This window comes from Apteryx mantelli, chromosome 7, assembly GCF_036417845.1.
Source record: "Apteryx mantelli isolate bAptMan1 chromosome 7, bAptMan1.hap1, whole genome shotgun sequence".
Lineage (NCBI taxonomy): Eukaryota > Metazoa > Chordata > Aves > Apterygiformes > Apterygidae > Apteryx > Apteryx mantelli.
The window spans coordinates 31096968-31117526 of NC_089984.1; the positions used below are offsets into that span (position 1 = coordinate 31096968).

The 20559-nt window shown below is 41.2% G+C and overlaps 2 protein-coding genes across 9 annotated transcripts in view; one reads left to right on the plus strand and one right to left on the minus strand.

The window, feature by feature from the left end:
• The window catches only part of STN1 (STN1 subunit of CST complex), a 44239-nt gene extending 25127 nt beyond the window's left edge, over nucleotides 1-19112 (minus strand). The window contains exons 1-4 of one of the 6 annotated variants that reach the window (XM_013959805.2): nucleotides 18194-18412; nucleotides 12624-12696; nucleotides 7374-7486; nucleotides 1700-1839 (exon numbers count right to left, since the gene is read on the minus strand). In XM_013959805.2, the coding sequence (XP_013815259.2) occupies nucleotides 1700-1832 (133 nt within the window). In that variant the 5' untranslated portion in view covers nucleotides 1833-1839; nucleotides 7374-7486; nucleotides 12624-12696; nucleotides 18194-18412. Of the gene's footprint in view, nucleotides 1-1699; nucleotides 1840-7373; nucleotides 7487-12623; nucleotides 12918-13714; nucleotides 14433-18193; nucleotides 18413-19044 lie in introns of those variants that run through there. The other 5 variants (XM_013959803.2, XM_013959806.2, XM_013959804.2 and 2 more) reach the window with 5 other exon arrangements.
• SLK (STE20 like kinase) overlaps nucleotides 18919-20559 on the plus strand; it is a 49208-nt gene continuing 47567 nt past the window's right edge. For all 3 annotated transcript variants that reach the window (XM_067300209.1, XM_067300211.1, XM_067300210.1), the window contains exon 1: nucleotides 18919-19113. In XM_067300209.1, the coding sequence (XP_067156310.1) occupies nucleotides 18964-19113 (150 nt within the window). In that variant the 5' untranslated portion in view covers nucleotides 18919-18963. The remainder of the gene's footprint in view (nucleotides 19114-20559) is intronic.

Sequence of the window (20559 nt, forward strand, 5' to 3'; positions counted from 1 at the left end):
CATGCATGCACCAATTTTAAAGGCTGATATCTTGACATGACAGATACCACTTCCTTAAGATCATCTTAGAAAAAAACCTAATGACAAAACTGAAAAAGTTCCTGAAGCAGAGCACAACTCACTTAAGCAAAAGAACAGGAAAGAAAGCGAGAAGGAAAACTTGAGTAATTTACAGTTGAAAAAGGGAGCAGATTAGCTGTTGTTCATAGCTTTAATTCTTCTCCTGTAGGCTTAAATCTTCTCCTGAATGTGAAGTGTGTGTGTGTGTGTATACGCTAATGCCCAAGTCCTGAAGTATAATCCTGTTGTGCTGACAATGAACTGTTTTGTGTTTTGTTCAAAAACAAATAAAATGAAGCAGGAATAGTCTTAAAATCAAATGCATTTGCTACACAAACACTACTGCAAGGCTGCAGGCTTTTAAAAAAGGCCTCTAGGTATTGCTCGCTCTGGTACAAAGATCAACAGTAGAATGGATCCTCGTACTTGCAATGAATTAAAAATAAAATAAAATAAAGCAAAATAAAAAACAAAAAGAACCCATCATGTTAAATGCCACAGTAGTAAACATACTGGTGCACTATACTTTGCACAGTTTATGAGGTCCCTAAGAACATAACAATGGTTGTTAGGAGAGAAAAAAAAAATAGTCCTTAGTTGCTGGAAGAATAGAATTGCACTGTCATGATCCCTGCTGTTAAAGGAAAATAAATATGAATACCAAACCTACAAGGTAGAGCATATAAGTTACAATACTTTATTCAAGGAGCCAAACAGAAGCACCTTGTCCTTGTGGAGAGAGAGAAAAAACAGCAGCAACAAAATCCAGAAAACTAAAACAAATCAGAACCACGCACTTTGCTTAGCATTTGCTGCTTTTCCTGCTCAATTCCAAGTTTCTTAGGATTCCTCTCTGATAATCCGGCACCCTGCCAGGCTCCAGTTTGGAGTGCCTGAATCCTTCTACAGGAGAACTCACACTGCAGTCTGTTTAGACTCTTCCTAGTGAAAACAGCAACGCAAGGCCGGACCCACGCTGCTTTAGACATTGTACACACGTGGGTGAGGCTGGCTGAAGACCGGCAGGAAACAGACTGCGACGCCTACAATTTCCAACAATGGTTAGGAAATAAAAGGTGTGGTATAAGATTCAGCACAGACGCCAGAACTGACAACAAGGTTGTTCAGATAGATGAAGGATTTCATACATCTATCATAGCTAGAAATTAAGCAGACAAAACCTGTATCTCTTTTTATTATATATTAATATGCACAGGCAAAGAAAAACATATACCCATCAATGCTCTCAATTATCAATATTATGCATTAAAAAGAAGAATGTTGTGGAGACGGTGGAAAACACGGCATGTATGACCAGAAAGGACCAACATTTTAGAAATAATTTTATCAGAACAGCACTACCACACAGAGGAAGCACAACATTTCTTTAACGTAAAACCAGCTGTCTAAATAAAAGAAGAAAAGCCATCAGAACTAATACATTTCATTTTTTACCTATACTTCTTTGAACAAAGGATTCTTCTTTGAACTGTCAAAGGCATGACTGCCACTTAGCTTAGGGTCATGGAAAACTACTTTACTGAGGTTCATGAAACACTCCAAAATCCCTGGATAAAAAGCACAATATAAATCAATTATAATTCTGTGTACATCATAACCAGCACATTTAAGTACATACCTGGCACTTGTTTGGATTCTCTCATTTCTTTTATATCTTTAATATAGAGTCTTGCAAATGCAGAAAATACAGGATCCAACCCCCAGAGCAGAGAAGGTGTCTCTTCTTCATACTTCTTGGATTCAGACTGCATTCAAAACCTGTGAACACGGGAGAACTTGGAATTATTGTCTACACAGATAACATATTCATATATGTTCCAGCTGAATGAAAAAATAGCCTGTGATTTTACACAGTAAAGCTGATGAAGAGACTGTTCCCAAAATCTCGTTTTTCTCTGCCACATGAACATATCTAATACATCACCTTTGCATCACCAACATGAAATACTCAAAACACCAACACTGACAATTTACTTGAAGTAATGAGATTCACCAGCAAGAGCTTTTGCCCCACTCCTTTGAATGAAACAGAATTTTAGGGACTTCTCCTCTACGGACCCAGGAACCAAGAACTAAAATACAACACTTCTTTAAGAGAACAGGATTGTGGGATACTAGTTTGTTAGTTTCCACTTCATTTATTTTTTTTTTCTAATGTTTTCTTTCTCCTCCATTAGATATTTTCCTCCTTTTTCACTCTTTGTGCTAGGAGGGAAAAAGGCTTATTTTATTTCTGTGCTAGAGGGGGGAAAAGGCTTATTTTATAGACAACAAATGAAAGCAACCCGCCCTTCTCTGTTTCGGGCATGCAGTTCCCAATAACTTTGTAGTAACTACTTTCCCCTTTTACACGTTCCGTTTTCCCTCCGTATAATGCCTGCTGTCTTATGTCACCACTCACCATAGCTCATTCTCTGCTTATCACAGAGTTGGTTTCAGAAAAAACAGCACTCTATTCAAAAAGATTTGTCCTGCACACCTTGTAGGTATCTTGAGACTGAATATTCCTTTCTATTATCTTCTCTATGGAGAACTAAACTGTTTCTGTAAAGCTTTCCAGGTCACCTTGGATTGGGGGGGAGGGAGGCACTAGCAACTTCGAGTTGTAGGCACAGGTGGCAAGCAGACAGATTTTTGAATACTGTAATAGGGCTGCGGGTTGAAGCTACAGTCTCCCGAGAGGGAACAGCTCCCTGCTCTAGGTCCCCACTGATCTCTGTGCTCGGCAGGAGCCACTTTCTCATGCAGAGAACTCATGCCACGAGTATTATGGTAGCATCTTGCTTCTTTGGGAAACAACATCTCCTGGCTTCTGCTCAATTTCTTTTCTCATGCTTAAACTTTAATTTGGGATGGAAAATCATAGTGTAGCACAACATGCTAGAAGTGTTGCTGACTGCTACTCTACTCCGTGTAGAGAACTGCAGGAAACAATTATATTTATTCCCACCATAGATATTCTTTATTTTGTCAGCAGTGATCGCTTGATCTCTGCTAGATTAATCATTGGTTTTGTGAGAAGCCGAAAGCATTTGATTCAGTCCCACCAGTCACTTCACCTTTAAGTAACAAACTCAGTATTTTTGTTTATACTTGTATTCATGTCTCCACCCTACAGGCAGCTTTTCCAAACCTGCCCTTTTTACACATGCAGTGCTCACCCAAAAGCTTCTCACAACCCTCTTCTCACTCAAATCTCCCCACAAAACGCACTGCTGCTGCATTACACACACTCCTCAATTGAAGCTTGTAAACTCAGCTGTTAACTGTATGATCACGATAACGTAAGGCTGCCATTAGATGCCACGTAGCAGTTCTTCATCTGCTTGCTGTAGCCTATATCAAATTTACACTGTAAACTTTCCCAAGCAGGCACATGGTTTGAACTTGTATTTTACCTAGCACACTTGTGTTCATGAAGGGTACTGGTCCCCCCCCGTTTCTGCTTGCAGCGTCTAGTACACAGTTCCCTGCACCACTGTCTCTACACTACAGTGCTTATACAGCTTCTACTAAGAAAAAAAAAAAAAAGAGAGAGAGAGAGAAATACATACATACATATATATATACACACACACATATATATTCCTTTCTGCACCCCTTCCAACTTATTTGGCGTGCTTAATACTAAGTCTGTCATAGCTCAACATCAGGCTTTTCTCTTGGACACAAACCCAAGATGATGGACTGAACTAACAAGCAAAATGATGAGAATTAGACAACAAGCCTAACTTTTTGTGTTTTGCATGAACACCCATTCATTGGAGTAAAAAGCAAGAGCCACCCTTGCACGTGCGTACATCTCTGGGGGAAATTAATGAAGCAGAAGCACTGGGGATAAAAAGCCCTACATTTTAGCAGTTTCCTAAACAATTGTGTTTGAAATGCCCAGATGTTAACAGATCAAGAGGACAAGCATTAACCAAAAGTGTCAGCAACTTATAGCAAAAGCAGCAGCTCCCCATATATTTTACTGCAGCTCTGTTCTGAAGGAAGAAGGTCCCAGTATGCATTGTGCTATTTTGAGATTAATGCCCAAATGTGTGGCCCATATTCATGTTATGATGGATTTTTGCAGCAAAAGCTCTTTCCTTCCATGTCAGAAAGTCTTTTGGGAGCTAAATTTAAATTCTGGAGCTTCACTCTGGCTTACAGGACTTGTTACAGTTCTTTATAGGAGGAATATACACCCTTCACATGCATCTTCACGTACAGTACTGCTCTACTTGGTTCGAGTCTGCTACAGAAATGCAAAGTTTTATCTACAGATTTGGGCAAGATTACTTGAGAAAAACCATACATAGCAGGCTGGGATAGTGAAACTGTACTGTAGCCATTAGGTCGCTTTCAGCAATGGCTGACAGGCACACGAACAACAATCTGAGAGAAGTTCTCCCATGCGTCTTCAAGGCCTTGGCAGCTGTCCCAACAGCGGCCACCACCCAAAACCAAGCTTATTTTCCTTCTTCCCGCCCAAGTGGCCCACTTGGTAGCCACATTTGAACAGCAACCCATTTAAAACCAAAAGCTTGCGGCCTGCTGGGGAGCAAACCTGCTTAGTGTCTTCCGTACTGCCTGCTGCACGCCCCTCCCTCTCCCCCCGAGTTATCAGTCCATTCTTCTGCTAGTGTGGAACTCCACAGTAATTTTTTTGAATTTGCCCTTAATGCCGGCTTGTGGTGTTAACAGCAGTTGTCTCTTTTTTCTCCTTGTAACAAAGGAAGCTGTTAAGAGAGACAAGCAACCCTTTCCAATGTACCTATTTTTCAGTTAGTTTCCAAACTTATTTCATGCAGATTGATAGTATTATAAGGATTTTGTTTTCTAAGGCAGATAAAAATGCTGCTAATCAATTTCTCTTTTCCTAGAGAACAGTATATTCCCGTAACTTTTTCTTAAATTGGCACAGGAAGTCTCTCCATCCCAGGCAGAGTATCCCAGGGGTTAATTAATTAGTGAGTCACCCTGGAGAAAGTGGAACTTTCCATCATGCCAGAAGTGTTTTCAGTTCCTAACTGCTATTGTTGGTGATATGTTATCAGTAAGGAAGGTAACAGCTACCCTGCACAACCAGCATCCGGGGGGCAAACAGCAGGCACTCTCGACACGCAGAGCATTATAATCATTAACACAGATTGCTAACAAGAGACAATTCTGAACAGATAGCATATGCGCGAATGTTGAAGTACTAAACTGACTTTTGCTGAAACAAGGCGACGAGGCTTCGCAGTGCTGACAGTACAGAGTCCAAGTAAAAGGTCAGCTTTTCCTGCACTTCGTTCTAAACGCAGCGTAATGACTTTATGGTTGCTGTAGTACAAGGAACTCAATTCTGCCAGGGGAGGAAGAGGCAAGAGAAGCATCTGGTCCATGAGTTTATTAGATATAAAATATCTGTATTCTGTTTTTGCCTTTCTCTAAAATATCTCCAAAGAAAGGCTATAAAGGCACAATCAAAACCAAAAATAGAATAAGGTCCGCCGTTTGGACCACTTCTCTGTAGGCAATAGTTCTGTTCCAAAGGCAAAAATCTGTAGTTTACATGGCAGCTATCGAAATACAAATAAACAAAAAAGCCCTGATTTGAGACTGTTCTAGAGACTATCCTATTCAAATAAAGCTGGCTCCTCCACCTACAGCCATCAATGTTAGGTTTTCTGACCACAGTGGGAATTAAAGCAAGTTCCTAATCCTCAGAGTTCTCTTGGGAGCCGAGGAAGGTATTATCCTCAAAGCGCAGGAAGAGAGACCAAGGAAAACTGGCAGCCTTCCCAACAACTGCCACCATCCCACACCAAGCCCATTTGCTTTCTTTCCTCCCAAGTGACCCACTTAGTAGCCTTGTTTGAATAACACCCCATTTAACGCCCAAGTGATTTGTCCAGCAGGACCTGCCCAAGCCAATAAATATTTTGGCTTCTGCTCCTCTGTTCATGCTGTACCTTTTTCAAAAGTGATCAACAATTAAGAAACAGTCTTCTTCCAATCTAAGTGAAACAGGAACCCAAGGAAGAGTATTTATGCTGTCGTTTTCCATAGTCTATTCTACAGAGGTGATTAACAGCCAAAGCTCTTGGAGGAAATTCCCTTAGTTCCAAAGGAATCACTGGGAGCCATAGGAAGCCATAGACAACTGCTGGCAAGATTTTGTCTGCAACTAGTTGTCTGCAACTGCTGGCAGACCACTGCAAAGACCCTTTCCCAAGCCAGCTGTGAATCAGCAGCAGAGGATATTTACCCCCCAACAGAGGCAGATTAAACATCCCACCAGGCATTCGCTATTCTCCAAAGACTGCTGCTGCTACACTAGCACCAAGGACTTACACAGGAAGCAGCTCCTGAATGGTTGTAGTTAGCAACCCAGTGCATTGAAGCAACTTAAAGTCGGGCTTGGTTTATTTGGATATACCACGCTATAAACTGGGGCTGTTAAAGAACTGCTTCATGGGTCAGCTACAGAGAAAGCAAGTTGTGGAAAGCGGGGCAGAGTAAACAGCTGAGTGCTGTAACCACCTCAGCCATCTGAATTGAACTCATCTGTGTCTGAGTCAGCACCCTACGTGACAAATGAGTATTGTTCAATTCTTCATGAACAGCAGAGACAACGCCAACACGATACAGTTAAAAACACAACATTTCGATAAATGGTTTTAATTATCCAAAGTCACGTAGACGATTTGTAATTGAAAACAAACAAACAAACCCAACATCTTATTATACAAGTTGATCTCAATGAACTGGAAAGTAATGCCTTTCGACAGATAAAATGGAACAAAGATTCTAAAAACTGAAATTCATCCACAGACTTTTTAAAAACAAATCATTTTTAAAAGTTTTCAACACCAATAACACAATAAAAACATCACTGAGACCAAAACATGCCACTGACAGACAGTGAAAAGGCTCCTGAACAAATGTATATTAATAATCAACTTTACATATGTTAGAAAACTAAAAAAACAGCAGGGTAAAGTCAGTTGGATCCACTTTCTAAAAACCAAAGTAGGGTAAGCACTTTCAGTCTATTCTCAATAATCTACTTTCTGCTGCTGCTCTTATGAACTCCTCTAAATCTGAATACTACATGCAGCAACAGATGTCAATAAGTGTACTGCACATCCTGTATGTCTTGCATACAAGGCAAATAAAATTCCAATTTTAACAAATGTTTTTGAAAGGAAGTTAAGAGAGCTAGAAGAACTGTTTCTGAACTCCTAGAAGTTTAACAGTTTCTGAAATGGCATTTGTGCAAGTCTTAGTATCTGTTTAAGCTCCAGAGATAACAGATTTACCAAAAAAGAATCGCAGAGATTTTCTTACAGACACTGCTTGAAATATTAGACTTCATCCATCTTTTAATTACATGAGATGATATGACAGGACACCTTCGTGGGGAGAGAAGATGCTGCAAGGCAAAAGACCCATCATCAGAAACTTCAGCCACTAGGGAGTCTATCAGCAGCATAGGTGCTGCCCACAACGCCTGTACTGTAATAGGCAGGATGTAGACAGGAGCAAAAAGGTCTTAAATTATCATTAAGAAACTGACACAGTTATTCTTTGTTTAACAGTCTGGCAATGGAGTTACTGTCTCCATGATTTAAACTGTACCATATTTCTCTCGGCTTTTCTTTTCTTTTTTTCCTCCTTTCCATACCACTGCCTAGAAATCCTTCTGGGCAGGCATATGTGGCTGCAAGAGACCAGACAGATTGGCTCCTCCAGCATCAACAGTCTTGGAAGGAAGAGGGACAAAGCCTGCAGTTCTGAATCGTCGCCTTTGGGATTGCAAATTGTTTTATATGCAAATTAAACCTTGTAACACAAGTTTCAGGACTGAATTTTCCAGAAGCATGATTCTGGACAACTAACAAGGAAGCGTGCAATAAAATAAACAGTGGAAGTAGCTCCTTCAGATTCTTGTCCCATGGATTAGTCACAAGATATTTTCCTATGTACCAAGGAATCAACAAAAACCCTTTATAAAGCCAGTTTACTGGTCTGTTATGTTTATTAGCCATGGACAGCTGTAAGCTTACTGTACATGAAGAAGCAGTTGTCACTACTGACACCAAGTCAGAAAGCTTAACTTGCCATTTGTATTTTAAAGCTATTGGATAATCGTGCTAAAGCACTCCTTCCATCTAAACCTCTAACCTGTTCAGAGTGAGGGCAGGGTGAAGTCTATGAAGATGATTAATTCTCTCTGAAAGCTCTTAATCAACTGCAGTGCTGCTAGAAGGCACTGCACTGCTGAGAAGACACTGCTGTTGGGAGAGAAGGGTTTCAGCTATTAGCGTAATGTCAAAACAAACAAAGCTAAATGTAAACTATATTTTATAAATAATAAGTTTGTTGGTTGGAAAAACAGCAGTACAGAACCTTTGAGAACAAAAGGATTTCAAACACGATCTTGGCAAAGAATTTTTTTTTTTTTTTGGACAAGCATGTGTAATCTGTTGATCCAACATAGAGATATTACCTCATTCAGGTTAACTAACAGAGCAAAGAGAATAAAAACCAATTCACTCCATTTTAAGGCAACACAGTTAGCCTGCTTTCTTTGGTACAGCAGTGCAATATAGACTTGGTACCACTTGTTGAATGAACGCTTTGGGATCTCAGAAATTTTCAGAAGTAGCTGCAAACGGTTAATAGCTTTCTGAAGTGACGAGCCTGTGTACTCCACGGCAAGTTTGACTCACGTTCTACAGGCAAGTTTTCCTGCCCATTTTTTTTCCTGCCTTTAACTTAGTTTATGCAACTGCTGCAAATTAAAACAGCCTCTGGACTAAGATCAGAATTTGTATGAACATTTCCAGTGCAACGGGGAACTTTGTTACAAGCAGAGACTCCAAAATAATTAACCTACCACTTAGTCTAGGCGTACAAATGTGGTAACAAAAGTTTTCAAAATATTCGCAGTATGTACCAAAGCATTAGATTATGACAGACCTGTTCAGTGTTCTGAAATCAGTTTGAATTTGTCTTTGCTGAATGAGTGAACCTTTTAGCTATATCAGAACACTGTGAGGTAGTGCTTGTAACCTGGTCCCCGAGTAACACCGCTGTATACACAAGACTATTCAAATCAGAATAATTTTGAAGTCTCAGATCCAACTAGGCTGTGAGCATAACTAAAGTCTGATAATAGTCATGTGGAGCTCTTTTGGAAGATTGAGACCTAACTATTACTTTATCTAAAAGTAATAACAAAGCTATTTTTTCTAGACCAGTTATATATTTTTTTTCTTATGCAATTCCACAAAATTATCTTACTCCTCCAAATTAAGACTTTAATGCCTCCTGTCTGAAGGTACTCCACGCGGCAGGATTTTTAGATGATCCTAGAGACAAACCCATGCAAACTGAAAGGTAGCAGGAAGAAATGCATTGAGACTAGATACATCATTACAAAGCTTTTTTCTCTTACTGGGGGAAGTCTGAAGTATCATCCCATGTAAGAACAAAGCTTTTATTATGCTCTTCTAATGCTGCTTGCACAGGTCAATGGTTCTCTCAGTCAATGGCTAGGAAAAGTATCAAAAGGGTGGTTTTCTGCATCAAAGATGCCACAATTTCCAGCCTGCTATTCTCCGAACCACTTTTGTAACTGTGCCTCCTTTCTGAGGACTAGAACTTTTATGCCTGATACCAAGTACAGCATTTCTCAGTCACATCCCAGCTGCTCTGATCTACAAAAACAAATAATCCCACTAGGTAAAGAAAATGGATTTTATTTCCTCTCATTCTTTAGATGCTCAAACTATAGAGAGATACAGTTAGAAATGCCAAAGGTGGGTGGATATTTCTTGACCCCTTAAGACTAACGGTTCTACACAATCTGTTACACTGTTCTGTGAACTTTGAATTATTTGAAGAGTAGTTTCTCCTAAGCTAAGGAAAGCTGGCTCATCATCCCTTATCTCCAGCTTCCGAACTCTATTAGGAGCTGTTAAAAATCCAGACTTTGTCCTCTATTAGCTTTGGGGTTAGCAATTTTTGTAATTCTCAGAGGATGTTCTGAAATAATGAAGATCTTATGCGTGCTCGCTCTGAGCTCTGTCGAAATGTCATCACTGAAAGCCGATACAGGGCTGATAAAGTACAAGCCAAAAAAATGGTTAGGAATACCTGTTCTGCGATATGAGTAAATTCTTGACTCCAATACCTTATGCCCTAAGAAGGCTAAACTTCTTTGCTAGTCATGACTTCTGCTCACCTTTGAAAAATTTATTTGAATATAGTAGGAAGGCACCAAATGGACAAAACACTAACAAGATTTTTCAAAGAAAATACCTCACTGACCACTATGGCTGTAACATCTTCAATTCCCTATGTGAAGTGGTCATTTAAAACACCATTTTCCACAGATAACACAGGAAAAAATCATTACTATTTCCCACTTCTTGGTAAGTGGAGGGGGGGAGGGGAAGCCCTTTATAAACAGATTAGAAGCATTTTCTTAATTGCATTTAAATTTGAATAGATGCCACTCCCTACTTTATGCTTCTAAAAGTCAGCCACTCCTGTGTATTACATTCAGAACAATGTATTATAACTCAGCCAAAAGCTACACAGATTATTTTTTCCTATAGGTAATTTTATGGGTCTCTGCTATAGAAAATTCAGTTCAAATTACTGTAAGGGTCTTTTTTTGGCTTAATACATAGATAGTGTTGTGTACTATAAAATATAATTTTGTAGATGAGAGATAAAAGACCCCTTCTGTCAAAAATAAAGATTCCAAGGCACTTGAGAGAAAAAGTGAATCAAATCACAATGTTATGTTTTCTCATAAGCAGGCCCTAGTAGCCAAGGTTTGAATATGCTAATGTTGAACACACAACAGCTACTGTTTGTCTTTACAATCAACACATTATTATAGCTACACACATCACTGTTGTATCAAGAAGAGATCCTATAGAAAACCAAATTCTATTCTACAACACATAGTAATCTTTTACTGCCTCAAAAATAAGAATTATACAATAACTTACACAAATCTAGGTAAAAACAGCAGAATATTACACATAGAGAAGGTATTTTAAACATGGATGTAATGCAATTAAACATAAAATATTACCATAAAATGACATTGGTTTTCAATAAAGAACTGCATTCTTTTCAATGAAAAACTGCCTTGTTTTCTCAGTAAATCTTTACATTTGTTTACATTTTAAAATTCCAGCTTTGCATTAGCAAATGTTAGGTATCTCACACTCTAAATGTTATTTCCCTTTTTTGCTACTAGATATGTTTCCAACAGAATCCCACTGTAATGTCTCTCTTTGGGATATTAATAAAGAATCAGTGGCCTTCAGTCCTATCTTTTTGCCAGATTGTCCTTTTTTGCAAAATGTTCCCTAATTTTCAGTACAATATATTTTTATTAATAGTTGCAGAAAGTGTAATAATCTTCCTGCTCATGCTTACAACACAACCGGATTGGGTTTGCTGGCTGGACCTAACAAAAAAAGGTGTTTAGAAGTAACTCATTTTACTATTATATGACAAGTTATTCAGTCCTAAGATTCCAGAGCTGACCAGGATCATAAGAGAACACAATGTCCATTTTGGAAAAAAGGTTCCTGGGAAATGGAGGAAGAAATTCAGGAGTTGGAGAAAGAAAAGCAGTAATACATGTATTTTCTTGTTCAGACAATTTTTTCCTGTATTGACTGAAAGCAATACTGAGATGCAAAGCTATCTTTATCCCTTAATAAATTTCTAATCCTAGCTGCTATTTGAACTAATGCAAATTTGAAAGCCACAAACAAAAAGAGCAAATCAGCTCGTGACTCTCCTGTGCAAGAGGAAAAGCTCTAATTACCATCTGGCAGAAAGACAAACATGGTGAAGCATTTGTAACACATGCTTTCATGTGACTTAACTAAAGCTTTTAATATCCATCAGATGGACGGTGCTCTGCAAGTTTTAAATACTTTGCCTTGTGTTAATGCATAGTTTTGATCAAATAGATTTTGCTTAAATAAAATATAGTCTCAACTGATTAAAATGGTTAGAGAAAACGGAGCATTAGAGCTAACAGGAGTATTTTAATCATCTATTATATTAAAAGAAATCAATACTCTAGATACACTGATATACTGATTCCCTTTAATAATTCTATGAAAGATTGTTTTAGTGATGATAAGACAAGGAGAGAAATAAATTTATTAGAATAACTATGTACTTCAAAGAAAAAAGAAGATTTTTATAGTCTTGTCTCATTTATTTCTTAGACCATCAATGCAGTGCAATATTTTAATACTACCCCAAAACTCCTTTTACAGCAATTTTCAAATTTAATATAAACCAAAATGTGTGCAGCCACCTTCTGGAAAATTTTCATCATGAAAAGGGACCTGAAGTTTTTAAATAAAGACTTCATTATTATATATTGCACTATTTAGGCAATCAATAAAGAGATTAGAGAGTAAATCAATAAAGCTATAGAAATGTCAAGTTGTTGACTCTTTCCATTAAATCTGAGGCACAACTTTGCTTGTCACTCAAGTAAGTACAAAAGTACAACTTACCCCTCAAGTTATATATGCAAGCTTGACTGTGTTTCAAAGTATCAGTCCTGAAGGTGGTTTTATAACAGATCAGCTGGAAGCAAGAGGACAAATACATTTATTTTTTGCAACAACGTCAGTGAAATTAATGACCTTGAATGAACCTTGAATGCATTTGACCCAATATGTTTCAGTGATACAGTTCTGGTTTTATTTCTTGTAATATTTGTTCAAATATTTGATTTTTATTCAAGATGTCCATATTTAGATTAGTGGAGAGGGGGTGGTTCTGACATTTGATTTCAAATATCGCCCGTTCAGTACATTATCAGTCTACTTGGAAACATTCAGACAATTTGGCAACTTTTATATTTGCTTTGCCATCATCCCCAAAGGTGTTCTCAGCTATCGGAAGAACCGGACCCCGAGAGTTCTGCTGGGAACGGCAACTCCACGGGTAGCAAGAACCACCCCTGTCGCACATCTCCGAGACAATTAATCTCATGCAATTAAATACTGCATGAAAAAGATAAGTATCTAAAATTGGAAAGGGTAAATCGCCCTTTCAAGATAACTTTCCCCATTGACTACTGAAGAAGCTATGCCAGTTTAGTCTAAAGACCCAGGTTTTTCTAAAGCCAAAATTAGATTAGATCAATCCAATTCCTAACAGTTTAAAACCTTTTACTGCAGACATCAAGTAATACTCATATATATTGAAGTTTCCAAATACCAACAGTTTGTAAGGCAATTCCTAGATTAATTAGTCCTATGGAAATCCATCAAAAGCAAGAAGTCACATAATAGATTGTTTCAAGGTTATTTATAGGGGCCTGAATATCGTTTCAGGCTAATGAGATATGGGCAAGCTCTTAAAACTTGCTCTTTCACGGTCTAACCTCTGTAATATAAATAGGAAGTTATTACCATATTACTGAATTATTCCTGTTACTCATATCAAAAAGTCTAATAAAACAGCAAATATGAAACTGAGACTCTATCTTTTTTGTTCCCTTATGAAGGCAGCTTTAATTTTCAAACACAGACCGGAAACACATGTCTCTAAGTTACAGACATATCAACTGTACATTTAATATACAGGCACAGACAACCTTATATACAATACAGAGTCTCCCCTCTCAAGGCCTCCAACAAGAAAAGGGGTTGTGTGACTCAGTGTTCCTTGGAGGAAACATACACTCTTCTAGGCCACCTCGATACATCATAAAGAAATAAAAGAGAGTTAAAAAAATATTTTTATATTTCCTTCTTCACCTTGAATAAACATGGGTTATTAATCAGTGATCCTACAGGTTCCTCCCAGACTGTATTTAGCGTGTCAGTTCTGAGACTGAACCTAAGGCAAACGCAGAAGCGTTGTTTAGGACTCAGCAGAAGTACCTAGCGCGCAGCTGGTATCGCACCACTAGAACACAGAGGTCAGGCACTGCATGGCAAGAAGCACGAAAGGGTCCAGAAAATGGGCAAAAAGTTAAAAATTTGGCACAAATACAAAGAAGGAGGAAATATCATGGAGGAATAGGAATATTCTTAAGGCCTACATATGAGATAGAAAGACACTAAAAACACTGTGGTATTTAAAATCCAGCGAACTGAGGTGTTCCTATAAGAAGGCAATACATTCACTGCAACAGGAAAGGAAAATGACTGATGATGAAGTGGAAAAAGGGAGAAAAAGGTTAGATATGGAACAGACACCAGAACTCCCTCACAAAGCGTAAAAAACTGAGGAAAGTTAGTAAAGCCATGGTTGGAAAATGAAACTTATCAGAACTTCATCCCAAGAAATCCAGAACTCCAAGGAAAAAGAGTCAGATACAGAGAAAAGGAAGACAGACTTGGAACCAACTTCAGAGACAGAAGCTAGACACAGGAGATCTTGGCAAGAACCAAGAATACAAAAAAGAGACTGTTAAAAAAGAAGGCAGAGGGTTAAACAGATGGATCTAGAGGTTACCACTGTAGAGCCTATAGCTGAAGCAAGAGTCCAATAGAGCAGATGAAATTAACTCCAAGAACAAGAAAGAGTAGAAAAGACAGTGTCTATGGAAAAAAACCTCCACAGAACTGTAGAGGATCAGTGAAAACACCACATACATGAAGAAAAGAAAACACAGGAGACAGTGTTGAGTGGCAAAGGTGGCAGGCAGATCACGAAGGATGAAACAAGAAGCCTGCCTCAGATTAAACCACAAGCAAATCACCTGCGACCTCACCGTAGTTCAATGAACTGCAAATGTCAGAAACAAGATTGGAGGAGATCAGTGAAAGTGTGGGTGGTCACAGTCAAATCAGTATAAAAATATACCATTAAATATTTTGAAAGAACTGAGGACAAGATATAATATAGCAGTTAAAGGGTAACTTATGCTGTGAAGAACACATTTCAGATTGAATTTCTGAGGCAAGCAGATATTTCCAATGAGAAACTGAAGCAAAGCAATTGAAATGAAACAGAGGTAGAAGTGGAAGGGGGGAGTTAGAAACAGAAGGAAGTTAAAGCGATGAAGTCAATTGTGATATTTAGCAGCAGAAAGTATGAAGCAGACTTCTAAATCTTAAAGAGAATAAAAGGATTACAGTAAAGAGTTACAGCTATTTTTAAGTCAGTTTATTTGATGCACAGCTAAGATGGTTCTTTAACATCAGCCTGCTCTGACATTCTAAGGAAGCACCAAATTTTCAAAATGCATTGCATTAAACTCCTGAAGGAGAAATTTTAATACACTTATAAATCACTTTTACCTTTTTATTCCTACCATCTGGAAACATTTACAGTTGCTAAAAACTCCTGCTACCAGAAAAAAAGCAGGCTTCGTACAGCCTCCTCCATACCAGGAAGTCAATGCAAATTGGGAAGGATTTGCTACTGGCACTTAACCTTCACCTTCCAGTTTATTTTTAGGATTGAGTGGCAAGCTGTAACTCCAGAGTAGAAGAATAAGGGAAAAATAGAAAACCATGGCTCAGTCTCATTTTCAGATATAAAATGTAAACCTTGAATTACTTTTTCAAGAGCAAGCAAAAAAAAAAAAATGGAAGTAAAAAATCCCCCAACACATCATTGGCTTAATTGTGAATTTCCTGTGGCAGCCTTTCATCTGCTATTTTCATACCTTACATGAATTAAAAACCTCTCTGGAACAGGGAGACTATCTGTATGAAAGTCTAAAGCAACACAAAGCTGTAGCACCTAATAATATTTAGTCATTGTTAGGATGACACTGTACTGTCCTGGTTCTGCTCTGAACGAACCTGTTCTATCACACCCATGTTAAAAGCAAACTGATATATTACATTGATGCTGTACGTGAACTGCTTACAGTCAACAGTTCATTAAGCAACAGAGTTGAGAAAGAACAGGTCCCCAATATCCCAATCCCCTAACTGCCAGCCTTCTTAATAGAGCAAGCTTAACTACTTCTGTCCCCAGATAGCTCAAGAAATTTGCTTAGTTTTGGGTTTATTTCCAGTTATTATTAAAAACTCTCAAACCTCTCCCTCCCTTTTGCCACCCTGTGACATAAACACTGAGGCTGAAAAAAAATTAATCCTGCCTAGGTACTAGGATTTCATGTGATGGCTTTTAGATTACTTTTTCCCATCCTCTGTTAATTGCCTGATAGTTTGAACTGACTAAATTAGCCACAAACCACTTTTTATCCAAAAGCAAGTTAAAAATCAAAATAGTCAACATAAAAATAAATTATTATTATTGCCATCATTGTGCTTTAACATCCAAACCAAAGATATAGTCCCACCTGAAGGGGTATCAAAAAATAAGTATCATAGAAAGGAAAACAAAATGCACTTTGAAAATTGAGATTCTGCAAGCTAAACTGGTGCTGGTAACATGGAAAAACCTTATGAACCAGTTTCTCTGTTACTGTATTTAATTCTAAACTGTCTGCATGAAACCTCCAAATGAAGATAATAGGCCCAGCCAGATCAGAGAGGTGAAAGGAAATCTGGACCGCAGTTGTATCTTGGCATTACCCTTACACACATGTACAGTCACAGCTTTAATATCCTCCTCAGAAGTTTTGCATCTTAAGTCTGAGCTGTCAATACAGAGGAACAAAAGCAGCCCAAGATCACCTCTGAACAACAAACACCGACTGCCACAACAAATCAGGATTGTTTACCAACTCCTCTACAACAGGAGTATTTGAGAGGCCCTCAATTCATGGAATACTATTACCCTCAAAACTGATTTTGTACAGACTAAAGAGACTAACTCATGACACAACATTGTTACTTCATGCATAAGCTCTTTATGGCAGGAGCCATCTTCTTGTTCTGTGGCGGGACAGCACCTAGCACAGTGTGTTCCTGTACACTATAAATACTATTAGCACTACTAATTACTCCGTATACAATGCCAACAGATTCTTAAGAGGCTTCTATCCCAGCATGCTGCAGCAGGCAAAAAGTGTTAACACATGATGCAAAATTCAATTCTAGATTACTTCTCTGCCCTTATTTCCTTCCAAACCACTTTTCTAACCTCCACCACACACATCTGTGCTGTTAGACAACTGTTTTGCTGAAACCCCCTTCTTGACTCAGCCCAGCACTTTCTTTTAAAGTCATGCTTCTTTCAAGAGGACTACCTAGGCTGTCATTTGATCCCCATAACTGGTGAATCTCAATGCCTCATTATTTTTACTGAGTTTACACATAAACTACCCTCCTTAGATTGTAAAATACTCTCATGCTAATAAAATGGTCTGAGGAATGAAACACATAAAAGGCCTGATCTTTAGAAGCTTTTAATGCCCTGAGTTCATATGAGGCTTAAGTGTTACATGATTCTCACAGGGTGTTTGTCTCACAGTCGGATCTCCTAAGTCTCAAATCATTGCCTTAACTGCAAGATCAACTTCCTGCCTCCCATCATAGCCTAATTGGCCACCAAGATGTCTGCTAATTGCCCCTTATCCAGGAGATGGGAACGTCTCTCACTTTCATGTATAGAAATACCACATATTCTGTGGCCTACAAACAACACGACCATTAAAATACAATCATATTTCAGGCTGATGAAGGAATCGCTTATGGGAAGAGAAGGTGGCGAGATAAGGAAAGTCAAGCCTGCCCCACTGATTAAACCTCACGGGATACCAACAGCAGCGCAGTAACATCGAGTCCTGCCGTGACTGAAGGCTGGGGCAGACCGGCGGCAGGTCCAGAAACAGCGCTGGCCCACAAACAAGAGCCAGGCCCCCAGCTCCCAGCAGAGCTCTGCCCCACCACCAGCCCCAAGGAGCTTCTCCCAGTTCAAACCCCCTCCCCCCCCAGCATGCGCCACCCGCCACCACAGCGCTCCCGACCGACGCGGCAACGGACGCAGAGGGCCCCGCGTCCCATCGCCCCCCGCACCCAGAGCTGGGAGCGGCAGGGATGGGGGGAGCTGCCCCTTATGGAGGCCCCACTGCGAGTGCGGAGCGGGGCAGACCGCCAAGGGAGGGGAGGGGAGGGGGTGGCGCCCCCCCAGCGCTGCCCCAGGCCCCGAGGAAGCAGAAGGAGCCGCCCGCCCTCCTCCATCTTGGGGCCAGACACCAACTTACCCGCCCGAGGCCTTGCCGCGCTCCTATTGGCTCGCTCCGCCGCCGCTACGTCACGTGGGGCAGGGAAACGCCCCGCCTCCTTCCTTCCTTCCTCCCTCCCCATACAGTAAAGAACCGTTGGTTGGGGAGGGGGGGGGGTGGTCAGTACTGCGCGCGCATGTGCACGAGGGGGGCGAGGCGGCGACGCGCGTGCGCTGGTGCGGCGGCGGCCGGGGCGCGAGGCGGTTCCGGGAGCGCGGGGAGGGGGCGGGGGCGCGCGCACGCGCTGGCGGCGGCGGCCGCGGAGGAGGCGCCCGCCCGCCCCGTCCCATTCCCGCCCCGCCCCGCAGGAAACGGTGCCGCCCGGGCGCCGCTCCCGTGAGAGGGCGGAGGGGCCCGCGGCAGCCAGGGCAGCGTCGCCTCTGCCGCGCAGCCCGCCTCGTGCCTCCGGTCCCCGGCGGGGTGTGAGGGCGGGCAGCGCCGCCGCCGGCCCCGCCTCCCCGGGCCGCGTCCCCCGCCGCGGCCGCGCCGCGCCAGCCCGGCACTTGTTGCTGACGCGATGGTGGCCGGCCCGACCGCCTAGCGAGCCGCCGCGCGGGGGGGCTGAGCCACATTTTTATTTCATTTTGCTTTTATTATTTTTTTCTTCTCGGTTTTGCCTCCCCTTAGCGGCCCGGAGGGTGCCCGCGGTACGGCCGTGAGCGCCCCGCGGCGCCTGCCGCCACCCCCCCCCCCCGACCCACCCGGCCGGCAACTAACCGCCCGCGCCCGGCAGGAGGGAAAGGGAAAAAATGTCTTTCTTCAACTTTCGGAAGATCTTTAAGCTGGGCGGCGAGAAGAAGAAGAAGCAGTACGAGCACGTCAAGAGAGACCTGAACCCGGAGGAGCTCTGGGAGATCATCGGGGAGCTGGGCGACGGCGCCTTCGGCAAAGTGTTCAAGGTAAGGGGCGGCCGTTGGGCCGGCGGTTGGGAGGCCCCTGGCCGTTGGGCCGCCGGTTGGGAGGCACCTGGCCGCGGGGCGCCGTGGGGCGGCGCCCACCTGCCGCCCCGCGCGGCCCCGGCGCCTGTTGCTGGCGGCGCCTCGGGAAGCTAAAGATAGAAAAAGGCCCATTAGGTCATTGTCCCGCCTTCCGCGCCGCCCTGCCCGCTGCTGAGTCCCCCGCTGCTCCTCCGGGCTCTCCTGTTTATTTTTATTTTTTTTTCCAGACTTCAGCGCGCCTTCTGATCTTTCAAAGGCTGCGTTTCCTCCGTTTTTGACGTCTGTACTCTTTGTTGTTGTTTTAGTAAAACTGCCTTGTTTGTCCCCTACGTAGTTTGTGGGGCCGAGCCCGTGCCCCACTCAGTGGGCATTCCCCTACCTTGTCCCTTACGGAGCTGGATCAAACAGCACTGCGTTGCCCAGACTTTCTTCTGCGTGCGGCAAAATTTGTGTGTTGGGTCTCCTAACTTTTCCCAGTTGCTTCATCTTTAAATCTTGGAGTACGCCAGTGCAAGCAGCGTTTTTAAGGATGCTTATCGGGGATTCCTCGAGCAAAACAGAGCGTAATGGACTAGCTGTAATACCGCTAGTGTTTGCAAAGACCGTAGCTTTCAGGCAAATTCTCAGCTACTTTTTCTTTCTGAAATGGTATTAATGCTCCGCGTTTGTTAAAGGGATAGTGTGGAGCAAGCGTCATGGAGGAAAAGCATCAGAGAATCGGGGACTGACATGAGTTGAGACTCTGGAGTAGGTTCTTGAGACCAGAAAAACACAGTAGGAGAAAGAATAGCGTTTGCAGTGTTTCTGAAAGGTAGTTATTTTCAGCCAAGAACATTCGTATTTATAGTGCTCTATTCAAGAGTTTATGAAATCTGTATAAGGAGCTTGCACTTGCGAAACCCATGCTATTTCTGGTAGAAATGATTTTAGATTTTATTAGTGTAGCATGGTGTTGTCTGTTTGCAAAATTTGAGCAAAACTATTGTCACAGTTCAGATTCTTTTTTTTTAGTAATTTATGTAAATGTTCTATTTTAAGAGCATCAAGCTTATTTTGATGTTGGTATAATACAGTCTTGATGGTGGTTCTCAGATTGGTGTGAAATATTAGAGAATTTTTGATTAAAATGACCAGGAAATATGTCTGAAGTTGCTGTACCATAAAGCTTGATGACTTTAAAAACAGAGTGTTCTCTGTAATAGCCTTTGCAGAGTATTAAAGTTTTTCTTTAAACTTCGTAGTGGAGTTTTGACCCTGTTTTCATGACTATAATGCTCTGTCTGGTAGAGATGACTGGGGGACCCTCGAAGAAACAATATTAATCGTGTTTCCCCACCTCCCACATACATTTCCCCTCCCACCCCCCAGACCTCTTCTCTCTTCATATTTATCTGTAGGCATGTTTGT